The sequence below is a fragment of the Blennius ocellaris genome (genome assembly GCF_963422515.1).
Source record: "Blennius ocellaris genome assembly, chromosome: 11".
Lineage (NCBI taxonomy): Eukaryota > Metazoa > Chordata > Actinopteri > Blenniiformes > Blenniidae > Blennius > Blennius ocellaris.
In genome coordinates, this window is record NC_137660.1 from 21,328,835 (window position 1) to 21,351,706 (window position 22,872).

A 22,872-nucleotide genomic window follows, 5' to 3' on the forward strand; every position below is an offset into this window, starting at 1 on the left:
ATCAAGCACTGTGCTGATAGGAAATGACAAAGCGCAGAGTTTAAGAGAAGTGCAGGAAACTATATAAGACTGTCAAATCGCTGCCGATTCCATAGTTGTCAGATGTACAGTTCTTTTGATTAAAGTTTGTCTTCACACACGTGGCAGCCACATTTGTCAACTGAAATGTAAGTGTGCTTTATTCTGGTGCCATCCGTGCACTCCATCTCCACCTCCTTCTCGCTCGTCTCCAGTTCTCGACAGCACGTGCACGAATGAATCATGCTGTTGCTCTCAGCCGAGTACCTGCAGAGAAACGAGGACACTTTAGGAGAAGGCACCTCTGCTATGAAACCGCGTGCAAACAATCAGAGGAATTGTTTCCGTGAAGAAGAAAAAAAAAGCGGACGCGTGATTTCAGCATTGCTCGGGGTGAGTCGTCCCCAGGGCACAATGCAATGACTCGCCTTGAGAAGGATTCTCCACAGGATCCGGCGCAGGCCGTGAGCTCCACCGGCTCAACCGACACGCAGTCACTGGTCTGCAGGACGGTGACGTTCGTCTTCGTCACACAGTTATGACGAGGAGTGCCTGTGGATGACAGGGGGACATCATGTCAACTTAATAACCAGGGGAAAAACAAATGAGGGACAAATATGGACGTGTGAAATACACCTCAGTGCAAAACTATGAGCGTACGTCAAATTAAACCTCGGAATGCATATTGGTCTCAGAAGCCATTCGCAGTTGGAGATTTATTTGTCTCAAATCTGTCCTTCAACCATGAATGATCTCTCACTGTTGTTGAGTCTTTGCCAAAAGAAGTAGCAGCACATTAACTCTCAGCTTTACTTTGTGGGCCAACTGATTCTTCACCATACTTTGTTGATAGAGTATAAAAAAAATTCCAGATTGTTTTTGTTTTTTTTAATTTTAGCTGTACGAGAAGTCAAAACAATGTACCCTAAGCACCTCCTCAACAAAGAAATCTATTAATAATTAACTATAAGAGGCCTGCCAGTAAGTTAAATCCAATCTTAAATTCAAAAGAGAATAAAAAAATATCTGTGAATAAGAATTACAAAGATTTTCATTCATATGACTGCAGTTTAAAAATGCTGTCACAGTACTGCTTTTTCAGAATTCTACTTACATGTTTTGCAACAGCCAGTCTCATCCAAGCGCTCAGTGCCCTGAAAATACGAGGAATTCGGATTGTGACAACCGCAGATGAAACAGCACACTTTGAACTGTTCGCACATAACACAAAATCTCTTTTCAGCTTCTGTTCATATTCAGATGTATTTGTACTCACTTCCACGCAGTTCTCTGGATCAAACTTAGCACAGGATGGTTTTTCTAAGTAGACGACAAAGTCATCATTAACCTTCTTGCACTGATACTTGGTACAGTTGTCGTCTGGTGGCGACCAAGTCTCAGACGGCTGTGGAAAAGAGGGGAAGTACTGATTAAGGTCGCGTAAGAAACGAAGCGTTGATTCTGAAGGCGTTTCTTTCATGCCGAACATACGTCAATAACGACTTGCGTAGGGAAATCTGGGTAGTCCATAATGCAACTCTTCAGTTTACATATTCCACAACACTTCCCAGATTGCTCTGTGTACTCGTAGCCCTGTTTGGAAAAGAAATGGGAGAGTCAGTGAGGTCACTGATGAAGCTGATTGACTGTATCCACAATCAGGACACTTTCAACTTCTGAATATTTTTCTCTGATGGACGCATGCGTTCTTCTGTCAGGAACTGGATTTAAAACTCAACTGTGATTTCAAGTAAAGCAGCCCAAAACACATTCACTTTCTAACAGGGACTGATGAAGCATCTGCTTATATTTGTTGACAACTATCTTCATAAAAGAGTCATCTTAATCAATGCTCTCTATTCACTAGCTTATTTTTATTCATTTATTTATTTATTTATTTTTTTTATCACTGGTGCCTCTCTCAATCGAAAAAAAAAGAAAAGAAAAAAGGCAAGGTTGTTTATAAACACACGCTATTATTTAAATGAAGTTAACATTGGCCAGAATTAAATAATACTGAAGAGCCCAGCAACCACTGCCTGAGATAAATAACCCTAAAAGATAAATTCTCTGAATGTCACACAGAGTGCACCAGCACATTTGTGCAATAACATACCATTAATCTTTTTTTTTTTTTTTTTTTAGTTTCAAAGATGGGATCTACTTTACAAACCCATGGCTAACTGGAGCACATCATTTGTTATATCATGCCTTATTGCCTTCTTAATCATTTCCAAACAATGCACAACTCTACGGGGCCCAAATGTACATGAAACTGTAGTATTTCGATGTGAAAGTACCTCTTGACACTCATCAATGCACGGTGACGTGGCGCATTCGTACTCGAGCAAATGGGTGACCGGATCTTCCATTTCACCGCACATGCATACTTCACATTCACCTTTGTTGAATATCACACCGGGCTGTTGGCAATGGAAATAAAAGTAAGCAATAATCTTGTCAAAAGTTTATGTCAGTTAACTTTTAGCACACTTTTGATGAACTGTATGTTTAACATGCATCTCGTGCTTATTATTTACTGACCTTATACTCAGTCTCATTGTAGACACAGACATGTTTGGGAACTAGATGAGACAACAACAACAAAAACAACCACAAATGAGAGCATGTTAGACTCGTGCCTTTTCCAAGCATACACTCAGTGAATAAAGGACATCTTGGTGTCGAGCATACCGCAGTGGTAAACAAGGCAGCAGGTTTCAGGATAGACCTCCAGCTCAAATCCCACCTCGCATTTTGATGTCGGTTTTGAACAGCGGCTCTTGTCACACTCTGTTTGAAGAAACATCAAATTATTTTTCAGCATCAGTGAGGTTAACTTAAGGGATAAACCAGAACGACCAACAATCATTTTCTGAAGTAATGGAACTGTCAGATAAAATGTAGATATGTAGATATTGGTATACTACTTAATAGGCTATGTGATTTATTAAGACAACACAAACGCAACAAATACTCTTTGAGTGACCCAAACAAGTTTATATTTTGTCATTAAATTCCCAAAATTAGTAGTGCATACATTTGTTTTTGTGTGAAAAGACTCCAGAGATAAAGGCAAAGGTGAAATCTAAAAGTCACTCACCACACATCTGCTTCTCGCAGCAGTCCACCGTGCGGTTCACCAACACTTCACCCTCTTCGTCACAGGAAACCGGTTCCTCCGTTGCGCATGCAACAGGCTCACACTGCACGCTCTGAGTGTCGTTGTCACAAGTGCAATGCTGGCAGTCAGTCTGCCACTCTTCACCCAGCTGCGTTGATGGAGGAGAACAACAGTTATTATAACAGGTTGTGATACACTGAACATCATCCCATGTATTTGAGGAAGTGAAGTTGTGGAACATTTGCCTCTTTTGGTTTGCCGTCAGGTCCAGTACAACCTTCAACAATAAAAAATAACCAATTAGGCTGCATGTTAATACACTCACTCACAAGGATTTACATGAGATTGTTTTTTTAGTTTTTTTTTTAAAGCAACTACAAAATGCACTTACAAGAGGAGACACAGACATCAGAGGTTGCACTAAACAACAGTTTCCCCTCTGGACAAAAGCATCCTTCCATCATATTTTGGCAATATTTCCTTTGGCCCTTTGACTTTCCTTGGCAATCCTTGTCAAAGTTTTCATTAAACCTGAAAGGAAAATCATTTGACAATCACAAAACATTCGTTTGCATTAAAGTAATCTGACCCGAGAGACACTCTGTGAAAGGTGACACTTCACAGCTGTCATAATGTTCTGAAGCACACAAATAACAGCTTACCCAGACTACATTTTCTCTCTGGTTGCACTTAGAATAGAAATGTACATTATTCAAAGGAGCAGAACTATAAAAAGTTTCACATTCAAGGTTGTGGTGTTATGCTGAATCTGAGCATGGCAGTCAGAGCTCTGCTGATGTCAGTAATCTTTCATTAGTCCAGTGGTTCTCAATTATTTTCTGTCATGCCCCCCCTAGAGGACAAAAAACTTTTCAGGCCTCCCCCCCCCCCCCCCCCCGAATTGTACTACCATTGAGAACCTGATAGTATTTATTTATTTATCTGTATAAACCACTGTATGAGTTGCTGCACCAGCATTCTGCATACTACATTCTGCATTCTGCCTGATTATCAAAATAAATTAATAAAATGAGCTGGAGGCCCTTTTTTATCGTTCAAGCATCAATAAAGACACTAATACTGAAAGTCGCGCCTGCCTCACGCCCCCCCTGACACCCCACCACGCCCCCCCCAGGGGGGCTCGCCCCACCATTTGAGAAGCACTGCATTAGTCCAACAATCATATGAATTGTTTTGAATTTGACAAAGTTCAATTACTCAACGCTTGATGAATTACATACACTTTCTGTTTGGCAATTCACAAATAAAAATCCTTTACAGTTAAGATATAAGCATGCAAAATATTTGTTTACTCCACCACCATGTTTGTCAACTGCTAGATTTATATCATAGTTAACGAACAACAATGTGATGGATTACCTTGCATTGCAGGTTTGTACAGGAGTCAGTCCACAAGGCATGTAGACTTTATCTTCTGGGCAATGATATTCTACAGGACGAGAAAGTAGTCTCAAAATTCCAACAAAATGGCACTTGTGAAATAAAACAACCAAAAACAGGATGTTTCTCTCTAATGCAAAGCGCTCCTACCACACTGCCCCTCTGTCATGTCCCTCCAGGACACACAGACATGTGCCTTAGCACATGCTATGGCGTAGGACTCCAGACTGTTACAACGCACGGTGGTATTTGACATGTGGCACACATCATACACGCAGGCCTCAAAAAATGCATCTGGTGAGACCACTTTGTGGCACTCCTCGAACACCCTTCATGTACAAAAGAGAGTAACGCATGTTACTCCAACGACACTGCTACATGGTGACATTCTATGTTCGTGTTGATCGGTAAACACTTACTCGCTTTTAATAATTTCACAGGCATCAGGTTTGCACTCTATCACTGTTGGCGGCTGCGATGGCGGGGTTGGAGGTCGGGGGTTGTCACAGTACGGCTTCGTAACATCTTTGACATGCCAATCGTAGCTCATTTCAGAGCAGTCAGGATGAATCGCACCATTTGGTAATCTGCAGTCATTTTTTTTGTCATTGTCACAGACACCTTGTGAAAATGAATATAAAAACAAGAATATTATACAGCCATACATGTGCAAAGTGGGATAATCAAAATATGTTTGTGGTGAGCTTTAAATGCTGAGCAGTCTCTCAGAACAGGCCTTAATGGGCCAGCTTAAACAAGAATGCAGTTGATTGCAGTAGAAGACTCATTTATAGTCGGAAATGGGTGTAGCTGAAAATCGCTAAACCAGATAATGGTCATAATTTTTTGTCTTAATTTATGATTATTTAAAGTAAATTAAATCCTCACTGCTCATATTGAATAACGGGAATAACCCCATTAGAATCAATTTTAATTTCAACTCAAGAATCTAACAAGCAACAATATTATAGGAGCATTTCAGAAATTATCTTACCACACTGTCCCTCGGTGTTGCCATGGAAAAGAGAAAAAGGCAATTCAAGGATGAATACAAGACCTTTATACACCACAAATGCCTCAATTTCTGGGACTTTCAACGTCAGCTCAATTCCTGAAGATGTAATGACAAGGTCTTCGTTGGAGTAGTTTGGATCGATCGATTTGTCGTTGATGAACACCTAAACGAAGAACATTAACACCATAAGTGAAACTGCTTAATTGTCTTCACTGCTTGATCTCTCAATGTGTTGTGGCAAGATTTACCATGTTCTCAGTCTTCCCTTTGAGTGTCCTCCCTTGAGTAAGGACAATTCTGTAGTGCTTGTAAAACACAATCAAGGCCTTAGGACAGGACACCGTGCCTGAGTTGTCACAGTATGCATTGTCAATGTGAACCTTAAAGTCGTATCGGGGATTGATCTCTTTCATCAGAATATATGTGCAGTTTTCCTGGAAGCTGTAATACTGGCCATCAAATGTTATATAATGAGGGTCTCCCCAGCCTCGACAAACACCTGTAAGCATTATATTTATATTAGAATGAGAGTTACAGCAAAGAAAACGTTTGGATTTGATATTCTGCCTTGATGTGCAAGTCTTGAAAGGTACTCATTTGAACTTACATTGGCACTCGTAGTGGGGACAACAGGATCCTTCTTCCAAAATCTTTACTGGACCGAGCTCATTTTCACAAACAGGTATGGATATTGGAGGACATTTCACATGTTCTGTGATAACTTGACCATTTTCACATCTTTCTTTGGTGCACTTGCTTGAATTCCAGGTCTCGCCATTCTGTAATGTAGTACACATATTGAAACACACGAACACAAGAAGTGTTATACGAATGACCAGAAGTTTCTTATTTACAGAATTCCTAATTTACCTTTGTGAGCAGAAACTTTATCAAAGCTGTAATAACTTTCTGATGAACATTTCTTTCTCTATTTGAACAATAATAGGAAGTGAGTACATGCTGTCAATATTACAAAGAAATAAATGTGATCTCCCATGTTTTCTATCAATGTTATTTTTATGGCTGTACAATGGTGGATGAATTTCTTTCTGATTGGGGATTTATTCAATTCATGGTAATATCTCAATTTTGTTGGAGGTGGATCAGTTAACCTAGTTTTATTCTACATTCAAGTTAGTATATGACAAAATAAAAAGATTAACCTATAATCTGGGTAAATTATCTCAACCACCAAGTCAACCACCACATGAACAAAACTACTTTCTGTGAAATAAAGCTAAACATATGGCAGGGATTGTTTGTGTTAGTTTTGCCTGACTTATGTTTGAAGGTTCATATATATGCATATTTCTGAAGATGTGCATCAAAGACAAAACTTTTATTGATGTAAAAATCATGTGAATTCAAATACCTTTCTGGGTGGATCAAGATATGAACAGTCAGGAACCTCCTCTGTCAGTGTCGTGGGTGACTCAGTGTATGTTGGAGGAGTTGTAGTTTGACATAGTATGACATGCTTCTCAACATTGCATGTCAGATTGCAATATGCAGTGTAACACCAACCATCTCCATCAGTCTTATTGTACATGAAGCTTCCTAAATGATGGTAGAATCAAGAGAGGTGGATCAGATTCACTAAGAATTTACTTCTCAGAAAATAATTAACCTCATGCATATATTATAAAATCAAGGTTTATATATAAACCGTACAGATCAAATTTCAGCATATACTTGGTTGTGGGTAAGAGTGGTTTGATATAAGCATTTTACAATACTATGTGATCTTTTTATCAACAGATACCAAGGTTGGGGAGTTTAGAACATCTAAAGTACTAGTAAACAAATATATACTTTAGATGTTCTGTTTTGTTATGACAAGATGCGCCAAGTCGCATCATGACTACATGTGCAGCTGAGCTCAAAGTTTTGCTTTAAGATTATGAGGAACAGATGATGCCAATGATATATTGCTTACCTGGGGTGAAGGTTTCATCCAAGTACGTGCAGTAACACAAAGTGGTTTTGCCCTGCGTTGAAGACACAATCACTGTAGTAGTTATAGGTGGAGATGCAGTTGTCATCACCTCCTCTGTTGGTGTTGGGGGTCTTTCTGTTGATGCGGTTGTTGTACTGACCTCCTCTGTTGGTGGTGAGGGTCTTTCTGTTGATGTGGTTGTTGTACTGACCTCTTCTGTTGGTGGTGGTGGTCTTTCTGTTGATGTAGTGGTTGTACTGACCTCTTCTGTTGGTGGTGAGGGTCTTTCTGTTGATGTAGTGGTTGTACTGACCTCCTCTGTTGGTGGTGAGGGTCTTTCTGTTGATAAGGTAGTTGTACTGACCTCTCCAGTTGGTGTTGGAGGTCTTTCTGTTGATGCAGTTGTACTGATTTCCTTTGTTGGTGTTGGAGGTCCTTCTGTCAATGCGGTTGTAGTAAACTCCTCAATTGGTGGTGGACGTCTTTCTGTCGTTGCGGCTGTACTGACCTCTTCTGTTGGTGGTGGGGGTCTTTCTGTTGATGTGGTGGTTGTACTGACCACCTCTGTTGGTGTTGGGGGTCTTTCTGTTGATGTGGTGGTTGTACTGACCACTTCTGTTGGTGGTGAGGGTCTTTCTGTTAATGTGGTTGTTGTACTGACCTCCTCTGTTGGTGGTGAGGGTCTTTCTGTTGATGTGGTGGTTGTACTGACAACCTCTGTTGGTGGTGAGGGTCTTTCTGTTGATGTGGTGGTTGTACTGACAACCTCTGTTGGTGGTGAGGGTCTTTCTGTTGATAAGGTAGTTATACTGACCTCTCCAGTTGGTGTTGGAGGTCTTTCTGTTGATGCAGTTGTACTGATTTCCTTTGTTGGTGTTGGAGGTCCTTCTGTCAATGCTGTTGTAGTAAACTCCTCAATTGGTGGTGGACGTCTTTCTGTCGTTGCGGCTGTACTGACCTCTTCTGTTGGTGTTGGGGGTCTTTCTGTTGATGTGGTGGTTGTACTGACCTCTTCTGTTGGTGGTGAGGGTCTTTCTGTTGATATGGTGGTTGTACTGACCTCCTCTGTTGGTGGTGAGGGTCTTTCTGTTGATGCGGTTGTTGTACTGACCTCCTCTGTTGGTGGTGAGGGTCTTTCTGTTGATGCGGTTGTTGTACTGACTTCCTTTGTTGGTGTTGGGGGTCTTTCTGTCAATGCGGTTGTAGTAAACTCCTCAATTGGTGGTGGACGTCTTTCTGTCGTTGCGGCTGTACTGACCTCTTCTGTTGGTGTTGGGGGTCTTTCTGTTGATGTGGTGGTTGTACTGACCTCTTCTGTTGGTGGTGAGGGTCTTTCTGTTGATGCGGTTGTTGTACTGACCTCCTCTGTTGGTGGTGAGGGTCTTTCTGTTGATGCGGTTGTTGTACTGACCTCCTCTGTTGGTGGTGAGGGTCTTTCTGTTGATGCGGTTGTTGTACTGACCTCCTCTGTTGGTGTTGGAGGTCTTTCTGTTGATGCAGTTGTACTGACTTCCTTTGTTGGTGTTGGGGGTCTTTCTGTCAATGCGGTTGTAGTGAACTCCTCAGTTGGTGGTGGACGTCTTTCTGTTGTTGCGGTTGTACCGACCTCTTCTGTTGGTGTTGGAGGTCTTTTTGTTGATGTGGTTGTTGTCGGGACATGTACGGTGGTCATAGGTTTTACAGTTGAGGTTGTAGTGACCCATTCTTTTGGTGTTGTGGTGGGTTTTTCTGGGGTTTTAGTTGATAATGATGTGGTAGCCATACTTGTAGCTGTTGTAGTTGTAATTTCAATAAGAGGACTTGTTAATGGGGCTTCTGTAGTCACTGTACCTGTAACAACTACCGGGGTTTCTGTAGTTGATATTTTGGTTGTTGTACCTGTCTCCTCAGTAATCACTATGGTGGATGTTTTAATCGTTGTGGTTGATCCACAAATGTAATGACAACACTTCACTCGTATTTCATAATCGAGACACAAAGAATCTGCACTTTGGTCTTTGTTTTGGCAGATGAGACCGTCTTTAAGGTCACATGTTACTTTTTGACCAACATCCTTCAAACTCTTATCTTTAAAGCTACTGGCTCTGCACTGGATTTCACGTGGCTGTTTGCACGATGTCAGGCCTTGATCAATGGCTGTAATTGTTTCAAAATCTCCATTATTTGGACCAGGCTGAGGGGAATTATTATTGGTCCATTGTGACCAGTTACAGACATAGCAGTCTTCTGGGGTTGTGGTGTGTTCTTCTATTGTTGAGGTTGTTGAACTTTGCTCCTCAGAGGTTGGTGTGGGTTTTTCAGTTGTAGTGGTTGTTGCACCTGTCTCTTCAGTCATTGCTGTTGTGGTTGTGGCTCCTGTTTCTTCGGTAATTGTTATAATGGTTGTTGCACCTGTCTCTTTGGTAGTTGCTGTGGGGGTTGTTGCACCTGTTTCTTCAGTAAATGTTGGGCTGGGAGTTTGAATTACTGTGGTTGATCCACAAATGTAATGACAACACTTCAAACGAATTTCATAATCAAAACAAATAGGAACTAGACCTTGGTCTTTGTTATTGCAGATGAGACCCTCTGTAGGATCACACGTTACTTTTTGACCAAGCTCCTTCAAAGATTTATCTTTAAATCTACTAGCTCTGCACTGGATTTCTAGTGGCTGTCTGCAAGATGTCAGGTCTTCATCAGAAAAGTCTTTGATTCTTTCATAATCTCCACTATCTAGATTAGACTGAGGGTAATTCTTATTGGTCCATTCTGTCCAGTGACAGACATAGCAGTCTTCTGGGGTTGTAGTGTGTTCTTCTTTTCCCGGGGTTGTTGGACTTAGCACCTCAGAGGTTGGTGTGGGTTTTTCAATTGTGGTTGTTGCACCAGTCTCTTCGGTAATTGTTGTGGTGGTTGTTGCACCTGTTTCTTCAGTAACTGTTGTGGTGGTTGTTGCACCCGTTTCTTCAGTAACTGTTGTGGTTGGAGTTTCAATCATTGTTGTAGATTCACAAATGTAACGACAACACTTCACACGTATTTCATAATCGAGACACAAAGAACCTGCACTTTGCTCGTTGTTTAGGCAGAGGAGACCGTCTGTAGGGTCACATGTTACTTTTTGATCAACATCCTTCAAACTTTTATCGTTAAAGCGACTAGCTCTGCACTGGATTTCAAGTGGCTTTCTGCAAGATGCCAGGTCATCATAATCAATTTTTTCAATTATTTCAGAATCTCCATTATTTGGACCAGGCTGTGGGGAATTCTTGTTGGTCCAGTCTGACCAGTCACAGATATAGCAGTCAGAGGTTGTGAGTTCTTCTGGGGATGTAGAGGGTTGGTCAGTCATCAAAGTTGTTGTACTTGGTTCCTCAGTGGGCTGAGTGGGTTTTTCAGTTGTTGTGGTTGTTGCACCTGTCTCTTCGGTAATTGTTGTGGTGGTGGTTGCACCTGTCTCATTTGGAAGTGTTGGGGTGGGAGTTTTGATTATTGTGGTTGATCCACAAATGTAATGACAACACTTCACTCGTATTTCGTAGTCGAGACACAAAGAATCTGCACTTTGGTCTTTGTTTCGGCAGATGAGACCGTCTGTAGGGTCACATGTTACTTTCTGACCAAGCTCATTCAAAGATTTATCTTTAAAGCTACGAGCTCTGCACTGGATTTCTAGTGGTTGTCTGCAAGATGTCAGGTCTTCATCAGTAATGTCTATGATTCTTTCATAATCTCCATCATTTGGATCAGACTCAGGGGAACTCTTACTGGTCCATTCTGTCCAGTGACAGACATAGCAGTCCTCTGGGTTTGTGGTGTGTTCTTCTCTTCCCGGAGTTGTTGGACTTAGCACCTCAGAGGTTGGTGTGGGTTTTTCAGTTGTTGTGGTTGTTGCACCTGTCTCTTCGGTAATTGTTGTGGTGGTGGTTGCACCTGTCTCATTTGGAAGTGTTGGGGTGGGAGTTTTGATTATTGTGGTTGATCCACAAATGTAATGACAACACTTCACTCGTATTTCGTAGTCGAGACACAAAGAATCTGCACTTTGGTCTTTGTTTCGGCAGATGAGACCGTCTGTAGGGTCACATGTTACTTTCTGACCAAGCTCATTCAAAGATTTATCTTTAAAGCTACGAGCTCTGCACTGGATTTCTAGTGGTTGTCTGCAAGATGTCAGGTCTTCATCAGTAATGTCTATGATTCTTTCATAATCTCCATCATTTAGATCAGACTCAGGGGAACTCTTACTGGTCCATTCTGTCCAGTGACAGACATAGCAGTCCTCTGGGTTTGTGGTGTGTTCTTCTCTTCCCGGGGTTGTTGGACTTTGCTCCTCAGAGGTTGGTGTGGGTTTTTCAGTTGTTGTGGTTGTTGCACCTGTCTCTTCGGTAATTGTTGCGGTGGTTGTTGCACCTGTCTCTTTGGTAATTGTTGGGGTGGGAGTTTGAATTATTGTGGTAGATCCACAAATATAGCGACAACACTTCCATCTTATTTCATAATCGAGACACAAAGAATCTGCACTTTGGTCTTTGTTTCGGCAGATGAGACCGTCTGTAGGGTTACATGTTACTTTCTGACCAAGCTCCTTCAAAGATTTATATTTAAGGCTACTAGCTCTACATTGGATTTCTAGTGGCTGTCTGCAAGATGTCAGGTCTTCATCAAAGTCTTCAATTATTTCAAAATCTCCATTATTTGGACCAGACTGAGGGGAATTCTTATTGGTCCAGTCTGACCAGTCACAAACATAGCAGTCAGAGGTTGTGACTTCTTCTGGGGTTGTGGTAGGTTTTTCAGTTGTGGTTGTTGTGGTGTGCTTTCTAGTTGTTGTGGTAGTTACACTTGTTGTTGAGATTGTTGTGTCTTTAGGTGGAACTGATGAGGGTGGAAATACTGTTGTTTTGGAGCTTGTTGTAACTCTTGGTGTTGAGAAGGTCACGATTGTTGTCACAGACTCAGTGGTAACAGTAGAGATAATTTGAGTTGTTGTACTTGGTAGCTCTGTTGTTGTTTCTGCCACTGGAAAAACAAAAAACAAAAAACAAGTTAACCTCCCTGCTTCTTTATCAAATTGGTACATTTTTCTGTTGAGAAATGTTTCTTACTGACAATGTTCTTTCTTACCAGTTGTGTTAAACACAAATACTGTTGTTGGTGTCTCAGCAGTTGTGCAAGGCTCCATAATTCTGGTAATATTCCCATCTTCTGAACAAATTGCAGTTATACACTCTCCATCTCCATCGTGAGTGGCATAGATTGTTTCCCCATACTTGTATTCATCACCTTTAAATGTACATGTGCAAGCTGCAAAAAAAGAATAGTGGATTATTGTAATTCATATTTTCCCCCTATGTTTTAAATCTGTGCATTTTATTGCATCTTAATGGTTATTATTTAAAATATATTTCACTGGCTCACCTTCAACATTGTAACTGCATTGCTTTGAGGTTGTAGAACAATAACTGAAAGGTTGACAAGAGAGTTATCATAAATATATAAATTTATTTCACTGCACTATATTTTTAGAGCATATAATCATTTGATCACTTGTGAGTGGAAAGATTTGTAATGCTTTAGCGACACAATGGTTATTTTAATTATGTGTACAACTAGCATAGTTTAATAAGAAATCTAGGAATACATCTCAAGGCTGTTAACTTGTGTAAAATGAGCATAGTGAAAAGTGACTTACCAGGTCTGGCAGTTCTCCTCAGAAGGCATGGGATCCCGTTCGTTGTAATGCTTTCCTTCAGTATCATAGCAGCCACAATTGTCCCCTGACACACACTTCATGGTAATCTCCTCCAAAAATGGCCGTTCAGGTGGGCACTTTGGGTAGCAGCCTTTAAAATTCAAATGTTCTTTTAATAACACAATAACTACAGGACAAGTACATACAAAGTCCTTCAAGAAGTCCTTCTTGTTGATATGTTAGCAGATATACAATAACAGTAAACATCCTTCAGCATCAAACGGAATTCATTACATGCTGAATTAAAAAGAGCATATATTCTAAATTACGTTGCAGTCAATGATAATAAGCTGTGTGTGTCTATACCTTCCAAAGAAGGAAGCTGATTGTAGCATTTTCCTGAAGGATTGCTGCAGGTCTTCATGCATGATTTTCCACAAGGCTCATAGTGCCACTCACACTCTCCATCAGTGTTATAAAAATCACAGAATAGTGCTAATGAATCAAGAGAAGACAATAAAGAGATGGTTATCCACTTATTATATAGACAGACATCATATTTACAAATGCGCTGACAGATAGCAAACATGTCCCTTATTGATTCATCCTTTGACAACAAACACTTACGGCAGATGGTGGGAGTTCTCCATTGTATGCAGGCTCCAGCTGAATTACAAGCCGCTGCATAGGCTGCTACAGCTGAACAGAAACACTCGCAGTCGCCACCTGTATTGCAAGCGCAGGTGTCTCTCACACAAGCGTCGTGATAGCTTTGAGGATTCACCTTTTAGGAAAAGTAATAATATAATCAAGTCAGAGCACATTCTATACACAGTCTTGGGCAGTTTTTTTTTTATGGACTTCCAGCAATGTGGCACTAAATACTATGTTGGTGTCAGAGACACAAGGGACAAAAAATGGGTTGAATATATCAACTTTGTCCTGACATTTTGTGATGTTACTTTGATATATTTCTCACCTTTGAATGGCAGGTAGCAAATACTGGACTTTTGATAATGCTGCAGTGTTTCAAAGCCCATGCTTGTCTGTACGAGTACAAACTGCAGGGAGATTTTGGAGTGCTCTCATCTGGGCAGGTTGTTGAGTCTTTCCAGCTGTTTCCAAAAGTGAAGGCATCAATGACAATTTCGTTTTTTCTGGTGGTGAAATCGTTTTTGACACTCCCATCATAATTCCCACAGAGACCACAGATTTTCCCCTGTAATAAAATCAGAATTGGTCAATTCTTCAAAGGGAAAAAAAACAAACATTAAGATGTATGTGCCGTATGAAGCAGCCTCGATATTTGCTCACCCACCTTGAACTCATAGCTGAGTTTGATCATGAGTGTGGTTTTCATATTCCATACAAGAATAAGACCATTGTTTGCCTCTACAACAATATATAATCCCATTTTGTGGACTTTGTAGGCTATGTCCTCCCCTTTACTTTGTTTGATAACTCTGACATTATCTTCGGATAGAACAATTTCATTATTCTGAAAAGAAACACAACACACACAGAGACATACATACACATTTGTAATATTACAAAGTAATTTTGAGCATTTTACCACCATAAAAAAACAGTCTTTAAATTGTTATTTACCCCTAAAAAGAGTTTGATAACAGTTGAGCAGATGCTGTCAGTTGTCTCACAAGGGGTGTTCTCAGTCAGCACCCTGAAGGAGCCTTCATTATCGCCACAGTAATCCTGGAGAATATAGTGTCAGTATTAAATTCAGTTCTCATTGTCAGGAAAACAAATTACACAAACCAAAACTCTACCTGTGCGAAGACATAGCTACAGCCGCCATTGAAGACATATCGCTTTTCGTCAAAAGTGACGTAATGCCCCTCTCCATACATAGTGCAAGTCCCATCACACACTTTTTCTGTGCATTCCCATTGTCTGTTTTTGCATGTGCTAGGATGGAAGAATGTAAAGCTTGAGTAAGTCATAGATCTTCAAAAATAGAAAAAGGCACATAACACATTACACTCAGTCTCACCATGTATTGCAATCCACAGTGAGAGATTGTCCTGGTTTATAGATATCTCCATTATATGTACAAGGACATTCTGCTTCATTTATACAGCCTCCTTTTCCATCTTGCATCAGGCCTTGAGGACATACGCAGCCTGAAATGCATTGTGCATCATCCTGTGGAATGAAGAGGAATTTTCTTCAACATGCAATTTTGTTCTTTAGTTTACATGTGTAAAAGTAATCATGAAGATCAGACTTACGCATTTTGTGTCCATTGTTTGGCAACTTCTCTGACACTCGGCTCCCTTAGTACCTGGTTTCGCACTTGTGCAGTTGACGAAAACCATTGGCGCAGTGCAGGCTGATGGGAGTAATAAACATATTACAAAGGACATCCCATAAAACGTAGTGTTAATAATACAGTACTTTACAGTTGAAAAAATATAGCTTGTCAACCAAATACTCACTGATTTGGTTCCCTCTACATTTTAATTGTCCATGATGGCAAAGGCTGTAATGCAAAAAAAACACAGGCAAGTAAAAAAAAAAAAAAAAAGATGACAGAGAACAACTGTATTATAAATGCAAATAAATACAATTGAATAAAAAAAAAAAAAAAAAAAAAACACTATAAAATTTCAGGTGTTGGAAACATGTTTGTTTATGCCGAATTATTTTTAGGGAAAACACAATATTCTTCTCTGTTAATTTACTGTCTGGATCTGTTTAGGCTTTGTGCACAAAATCTATTTGAATCTAAAGATTCACCAGCAATGTTTCAGCTTTTCTTCCAGCTTTTCTACATCATGTAGATCAGATCCTAAATATGCTGCCTTGTCTGCACTTACAGGGGTATAAGTATCTTTGAAGAACTCCTCTTTTTCTACATGCCACTGTTACACACTGTCACGTTGTCGTTTTGATCCATCCTGATCAGTTTGCAGAGTAATTGCAGCTGCTACTGGTTGACAGTAGGCTCCCATCCATGAACAAATAAAAGCCCTGGCAATCCTAATAAAAATCATACTTTGCTTCATATCATTGGAAACATTAAATCCTCACCATGTTTGTCCATTGACCTTGATGACCTGCCCAGGACGGATCACCTTGTCTCCTACGTAGCAGGGGCATTGTGAAACTGGGACACACTGTCCCTTCTCATTGAGGTAGCGTCCTTCAGCACAGCCACAGCCATCGAGAGGAGTGAAGCTGATGTCACATGTTACATCTGACCGACTAAGAGCACGGCATGTGCGATCGCAGCTATTCATCTGGTATCCATACTGCAAAGTTTCAGGGCAGCTATTGGTGTATTTTTCTGTTGAAAGAAGAGGAGTCCAGAGTATGCTTAACTGATGACGGGTTCACAAAAACATTCAGTTTCCAGATGATCTTGTAATTTGGTTTAGACTTACTGCACACTTTGTCCCTCCAGCCATCCAGTAAGACACCCTCGGCAGCACACGCATGGACATAGGCTGAGACAACAGCACACATGCATTCTTCGCTCTTTTCACAGGCGCAGGCATCATAGACGCAAGCCTGAACAGAGAAATCAGTCACGTGATAGCTAAGACGCTGAAATATGCAGCAGATAAACAAAATAACACACATACAAAAGCAAATCATAACTTACAGCTTCATACTCTGATGGATCTACTTCTGAGTGACACTCAGCAAAAACACTGTTGCGATCTGACAGGAAGCCGCACCAGTATTTGGCATACCTTTCTAAAAGAATACAAAAAAAACAATCCCTGTGTTGACTGGTGAAGCAAAGATGTGAAATTGAAATGTCAATTAAAGTGTCCGTCACTTACCCTTTTCCACGCTTAAAGTGCAGGGGTCCCTAAGGCTGTTTGTCGCATCAGGGCAGCTTGCTCCAATTTTCCATGTGTTTGCAAACAATGCAGGTATTCCCTCATTCAGGCCACATCTGGTTTTGAAGTCATCAGCTTCCACGTCGTTAAAATTTCCACAGAGACCTTAATAAAAACCAACCATATTTAGCACAAAACCATCACTGACAAGTAGCTTTATGTTGCTTTTATCTTGTCTGGAAGCATAAACACACCTTGCAGTCTTCCTTTTCTGGAAGAACAAGCTTTGATGTAGAGCTGCATAACAGGCACAAGCTGAACCTCCAGATCGAAACCATAAGTGGTGTGGATTACAATGAAGAAAGAAGATGGTTTGAAGATGATGACGTCATCTGTGAAGGAGGAACATGTTCATGGTGAGGCATTTGTGCAGGACGTGCGTTATCAACAGAATCTGAAGGCACTCTTAGAGAACCGATGACTCACCCATGATAAGAGGAAGCCGAGAGACAATTTTTTTGTATGTGACCTGTCCATCTGCATCAACTCCAATCACCTGTCGGACCAAGAACATCACTGCAATTAGTTGAAGGGCATTGTTTTGTCAGAAATGTATACATCAATACCTAACATTGTAGAACATTTTAAAAAAAATTAATTATAATAAAAAACAAAATAAAATAAAAATAACAAGAAAAAAGTCTTAATATCATAGAATATATTACCTAATATTTTCAAATACTGCATTTTCTTAGTGAATTATAAGCTAAAATGATTTAGAATTAAACAAAAAGGCTAAAAATAAATTTTCTTAATTAATTCAAAAGATATGCAAATTGGAATGTTGAATGGAATAAGAAAATTGCCTTATATTGCATAATAACTACTGTACGCTCATTTACCGTGTTCTTTGGCAGACGCAAGAAGATCTCCTCCAGACAAGTAGACTCCTCAGATTTTTCACATTTGTTCAAGGTACCAATGACACTGAAGGTCCCTCCGATGTCCTGAAATCAAGAAGGCAGATTTTCACTGTGATATGTTTTTCTTACTAACATTTGGTGTAATCTTGTAAATCAATAAAAGGATAAAAGATTTTTAGATCAAGTCTCACCGCAGTAAGCGTATATGAACACTCTCCATGGAAAGTATAGGTTTTATCATCATATGTGGAGATGTGAGAGCCACCGATTATGGCACAAGTACCAGGACAATTCAGATCCTTGCACTGCCACCGACCCTGTATGCAGGTGCTGTCAACAGATATCAATCAGTGCAGGAAGACCAAACTTCTCAAAAAGGTATTTTGTGGGAATCAGCATAAGGAAGAAATTACCACTGTTGACATTGACTGGAGTAATATTCCTGGTTGTTGTATGGCTTTCCTTTATGTACACAGGGACACTGCTTAGCAGGGATACATCCGGTTTTTGTGATGTCATCAAAAACGGTCCCTTTGGAAAAACAATACATGGCATTGATATGAAGAAATTTTAAACCAATAATTCATTTTGTTTGGTTTCTTAACAGAAAAATCGGGAAACGTACCAGATGGACAGAAGCATCCATCAATGCTATGATCCTCGCATGTATCGCTTCTCTGGGGGTTGGTGCACGTGTCAGTACAAGGACTACCACTTTCTCTATACTCCATGTTGAAAGGGCAACTCTTCGCTGTTCAGCACACGGAAAGAATATGATTAAGAATTATTCGCAGGGATCTTTGAAGTGCAGGTGAAAACACACTTCTCTTTCATGTTCTTACCACACATTTGTGCAGTCTTCCATTGCTGTGGCTGGCCACCAGCGTGAGAACACTGACGTGAGTACTCGGATAGGGTTGAACACACGCATGAAGCACCAACTGCGCCGCAGGAGCACAAGTCGCTCTGACAGGCGCTGATGAAGGCGTCGGTATCAATCAGGTCTTTACAGTTGACGAATGCAGGTCCAGTCAGCAGGTCCTTGCAGAATCTTTTCTGTGGGTTGAAATGTATTAGGTGTTTACATTAAATTGAATTGCACAAATGAGAATGGTCAAAAGCGAAATGGGCTACGTACAAAGTCGTCACAGTTCTTTTTGGCTGGAAGGGTTTCTTCATCACAGTTTTCCGTAGGGTCACAGATTTTCCATAACTCCCCATACAACTCAGGGCTCAACAAATCATCTTTGTCTGGAGGAAAATATGACGAGAAGTTTAAAGACTGATTGCAGTATTTTACTTTGTTCCAGACTATAACATTAAGCACTTACTTGATTGAATGAATTCATCTTGAAGCTTGTTTCCATTGAAGTCACCACACAAGCCACAAATTTGGTTCTGGAATTTTACATCCATCTCAACCTTAAGTGATAATAGAAATCAAATGTAAATATGAGGCTGGAATAAAGAAATGTCTGTTTTATTGCAACCAGCTGTGAGAGTGAAAGGTACTAGCTTGCTTTACTGTTGTTTGTCTCATTATCAAATGACTGTCAACTATGCTGAAAACTCTCACAGGCTTTCATTTTGAATGTATCCATTTGAATAAAATGCCACCTGTTACATTATCCTATACTCTTTAATTAAATCTTAAAGAAGAATTTGGTATGCAACTGAATGCGCATACCCAGAATGTGTCTTCTTGATTCCACATGGCAACCAGACCCAACTTTGCAGAGATTTTGACATAAGACACAGCTTGTTCAATCGAGACACCGCCTCGGCTGAATGGTACATTGATTCTAGATAGAAACAAATACATCATCAAGGTTTGGTGTGAAGATATGAACCATCTGTGTAATCAAGAGGCTACTTTATTTTTGAGAATATGATTATCACGGACTCACTCATTATCATTGACTTTGATGGAGGTGCCAGCCAACTCAACGATGCATCCATTCAGTTTCATCCTGATTTTCTTAATGGAGGTTACTCCATCTACCTCCTGTCGTTGAAGTTGAATTTGGAAATCTTCGTAGCTGCCCTTGCATTGTGATGCAAAGTTGTAGTTAGATGATGATGGGAGTTCAAAGAAATATCCATCGAATGTCTTAAAATGGCCGTTTCCCCATGTGCTGCAGAATTTCTTTGTGGGTGATGCTCTTAGCTCTGGGTGATGGGAAAAATAATAATACAGGTTACAATATTGAAGACTGACATTATTTCAATCTATTCTGACTAAAAGCTTTTAAAGAATGTAATTCGGTTGGTACAATATCAGTCGCTTTTAACGTTTCTTGTAATTTCAGACAAAATACTACTTATGAACCATTAAAGTTGTTAACGCCGTTGGCAGTTGCATTTTTTTCGGCGTATCGGTCTCGATATGTTAGATCTGTGAAAATTCTGTATCTCTCAGTGTTTGTCCGTACATACCTTGGCTCTCTGCGGACAGAGAGATGCACAGGCAGAGCCATGGCATCACCCATCCATGCAGCATCCTGACTGTTCTCATGGTCCTTCAGTTGTTCCCGTCCAGTCGGGATCCTTGAAGCAACTGCTATTGCAACCATCAAGCTCACCTAATATAGTTCTGTGGGTGTTTGCACTTTAGGAGGGATGATGGATGTCAACCTTTGTGATCTGTGTCTTCACTGTGATCACACCCATGAAGAGGTTGCTTGTGACAACACTCGTTCTTGATGTCGCTGCATCATCAATTTTCCTGTCAATGCATCTGTTCCCATATGTATCTTGGGAAATATTTAAAATCACAGGTAGGCACCTTTACTTGCTTTACAGTAATGACTGTGGAGATACTTTTTTTGTATCTGGTATTCATTTTACAAACAGTTTTATTCAGCATGGTTTTTGTTTTGTTTTTTTCAAAATCAGAAAAGAATGAGCGTGCATGCCTATCCAAATAAGACCCAGAGGATTTAAAGCTTTGGATTGTACTTCTTCACTAATGACATGAGCAAATGTGCTGATGTAAAACAGATTAATAAATCACTGGAGCATATAGCGAGCAAACATTTGCCCTGGACTTGACTCCAGCATGTCTACTTTGCCCTACCCCAGAGAATATCGCACATGGCATTGTAATGTATCTTTAAATACTGAGTAATGTGTCTTTGGATTAAATTACTTGCGCTTATAAATGTAGTACAAATAGTTGACAAGATGCTGGTACTGGGGTGTGTAATGAGGCTTGGTTTCCATATTTAGCCATGTTAGTTTGAGGGATGACCTGTCTAAGTCTGCTGTTACTGCAAGGGTTCTCAGAGGGTGATAGGATGAGTCTCCCCTCAGTTGTTAAACCACATTGCATCTTCATAACAACTTGTAACAACCAATAATGTAATAGCCACCAGTAACACATCACCTGCCAATATTGTACGAATTTTGTCCTTTTTCATTATGATAAAGCCCATCAAATCGAGAGCCTCGCCTCTCAGCTCTTTTTTCACCAAGATGGACCGATACAGCGACCGCATACCTGCAGACGCTGCACCGGTCCGCCTGTCAACTTCATGTTCCATCTTCCCCACACTCATGAACAAGACCCCGAGATACTTGAACTCCTCCACTTGAGACAAGGGTTCTCCACCGACCTGAAAGGGGCAAGCCACCTTTTTTCGGTGGGACCAATAACTAGAGAATAAAGTGATACAAACAAGACAAATGGAAGCGATGAGACAAAAATCAACTGCATCTTTTTATTTGATCGCTGGATTTAAACTAAAATCTACTTCTACAATGTTAATGATTTTTTTTTTTAGGGATTTAATGATTATTAGTGTAGATTGGAAGTAAGTGTTAGTAACACATGACTTCAGTGTGATGACAGTATTTCATCAGGTCAGCATGGAGCTTCGCTTCCTGCGTGAATTTGATGCAGCTGCAATGGTGCAGTTTGTGTCACCACAGCCACATTGCTCCACAAAGTTGTACTTGAAGAGGATTGGTTTGGGGGAATTCTTGCAAATGAGCTTAACTTCACGCTGATTGAATCGTGTTTCTTTACAGCAGGAGCAAGAATGCTTCAAAGCATGGGCTGAATGAGAATACCTGAAGGAAAACAAAAAGCAATGTCAGGATTCATTCACAAATGCAAAATGTAGTTCAAGATCATGTTTCAAGATCAACAAGGCATACATAAAAAATAGAATACCCTTACTTGGTATAAGTGTTGCAGGATCCCTCACAATATGGCATATCAACCTCATCCTTTGAGCTACAACCATTGAAAGTAATGTTTGTCTTCATAGGTATTAACCTGCAGGTCTGCTGCTTCTCCATGCCTAAAAACATAAGAATACAGTATATGTCCTCTTGAGGGGGGATTTAAACATGAAGACACTTCTATGCTGTCAGCATTCATTCACAATGAATGACTCATGGTCTGTGTTGGGGAAAATACACATTTTAAAGTAATGAACTCCTGCATTGTACGCATTTGACTGACTCTGACGGTTCAGCTCACATATCTCAACAATGCATAGACACTAATCTGACATCTTAGAGAAAATATTAAAAGTACATTCTTATTTTTGTTAAAATTACCAGTAAACAAATAACTAGCAACTGTATACAACAAATTATTTATATTTTACTGATCATTATCTGAAGCGCTTGTGTGACTGGGCAAAGACACCAGTCCTCTGGATTTGATGTGAAATACAAAAAAAAAAAAAGAATACCCAAAACAGTTAGCTGGGTTCATTTGAGTATATTTGGTCAAAGAAAAGGTGGTACTCACAAGTTTTACAGCAGCCATCTGCTGCAGTCTGAATTGTGTCCTAAAAAATAAAAACAAACAACAATTTGGATCCTGGATTCATGTAAAGAAAGAAAGAAATCAGACTATTCATTCTGATTTGTTGGAAGTGATACTTACAGGATGGCAGTTGCTCTCTATGAATGGCGGACAGATAACATTTGAATTGAGAAGTGTTAAATTGTCTCC

At 40.2% G+C, this 22,872-nt stretch overlaps 2 protein-coding genes across 2 annotated transcripts in view; both read right to left on the reverse strand.

The window, feature by feature from the left end:
- Positions 1-119: 119 nt before the first annotated feature.
- LOC308136419 (mucin-5B-like) lies at positions 120-20,418 on the reverse strand (the record flags this gene model as incomplete). The annotated part of the gene is made up of 49 exons (XM_080504756.1): positions 120-285; positions 447-570; positions 1,133-1,172; positions 1,295-1,423; positions 1,510-1,611; positions 2,319-2,441; positions 2,563-2,603; positions 2,713-2,811; positions 3,122-3,290; positions 3,388-3,419; positions 3,534-3,673; positions 4,523-4,592; positions 4,694-4,872; positions 4,963-5,164; positions 5,538-5,721; positions 5,807-6,057; positions 6,166-6,337; positions 6,931-7,115; positions 7,568-7,954; positions 8,003-8,404; positions 8,453-8,704; positions 8,753-9,052; positions 10,000-12,498; positions 12,604-12,783; positions 12,898-12,941; positions 13,172-13,322; positions 13,538-13,666; positions 13,799-13,955; positions 14,151-14,390; positions 14,490-14,669; positions 14,780-14,884; positions 14,959-15,097; positions 15,183-15,334; positions 15,421-15,521; positions 15,628-15,671; positions 16,223-16,478; positions 16,576-16,702; positions 16,797-16,891; positions 16,981-17,145; positions 17,235-17,372; positions 17,467-17,536; positions 17,883-17,987; positions 18,095-18,233; positions 18,317-18,434; positions 18,529-18,654; positions 18,746-18,959; positions 19,591-19,705; positions 19,811-20,072; positions 20,340-20,418. 49 exons carry the CDS (start codon positions 20,416-20,418, stop codon positions 120-122), a joined length of 9,879 nt encoding a protein of 3,292 aa, XP_080360882.1.
- Positions 20,419-20,513: 95 nt separating this feature from the next.
- Positions 20,514-22,872, reverse strand: part of LOC308136420 (mucin-2-like) — a gene marked incomplete at both ends in the record, with an annotated part of 28,869 nt that continues 26,510 nt past the window's right edge. The window contains 2 exons of the mRNA XM_080504757.1: positions 20,514-20,656; positions 21,403-21,517. Coding sequence (XP_080360883.1) covers positions 20,514-20,656; positions 21,403-21,517 — 258 coding nt within the window. The remainder of the gene's footprint in view (positions 20,657-21,402; positions 21,518-22,872) is intronic.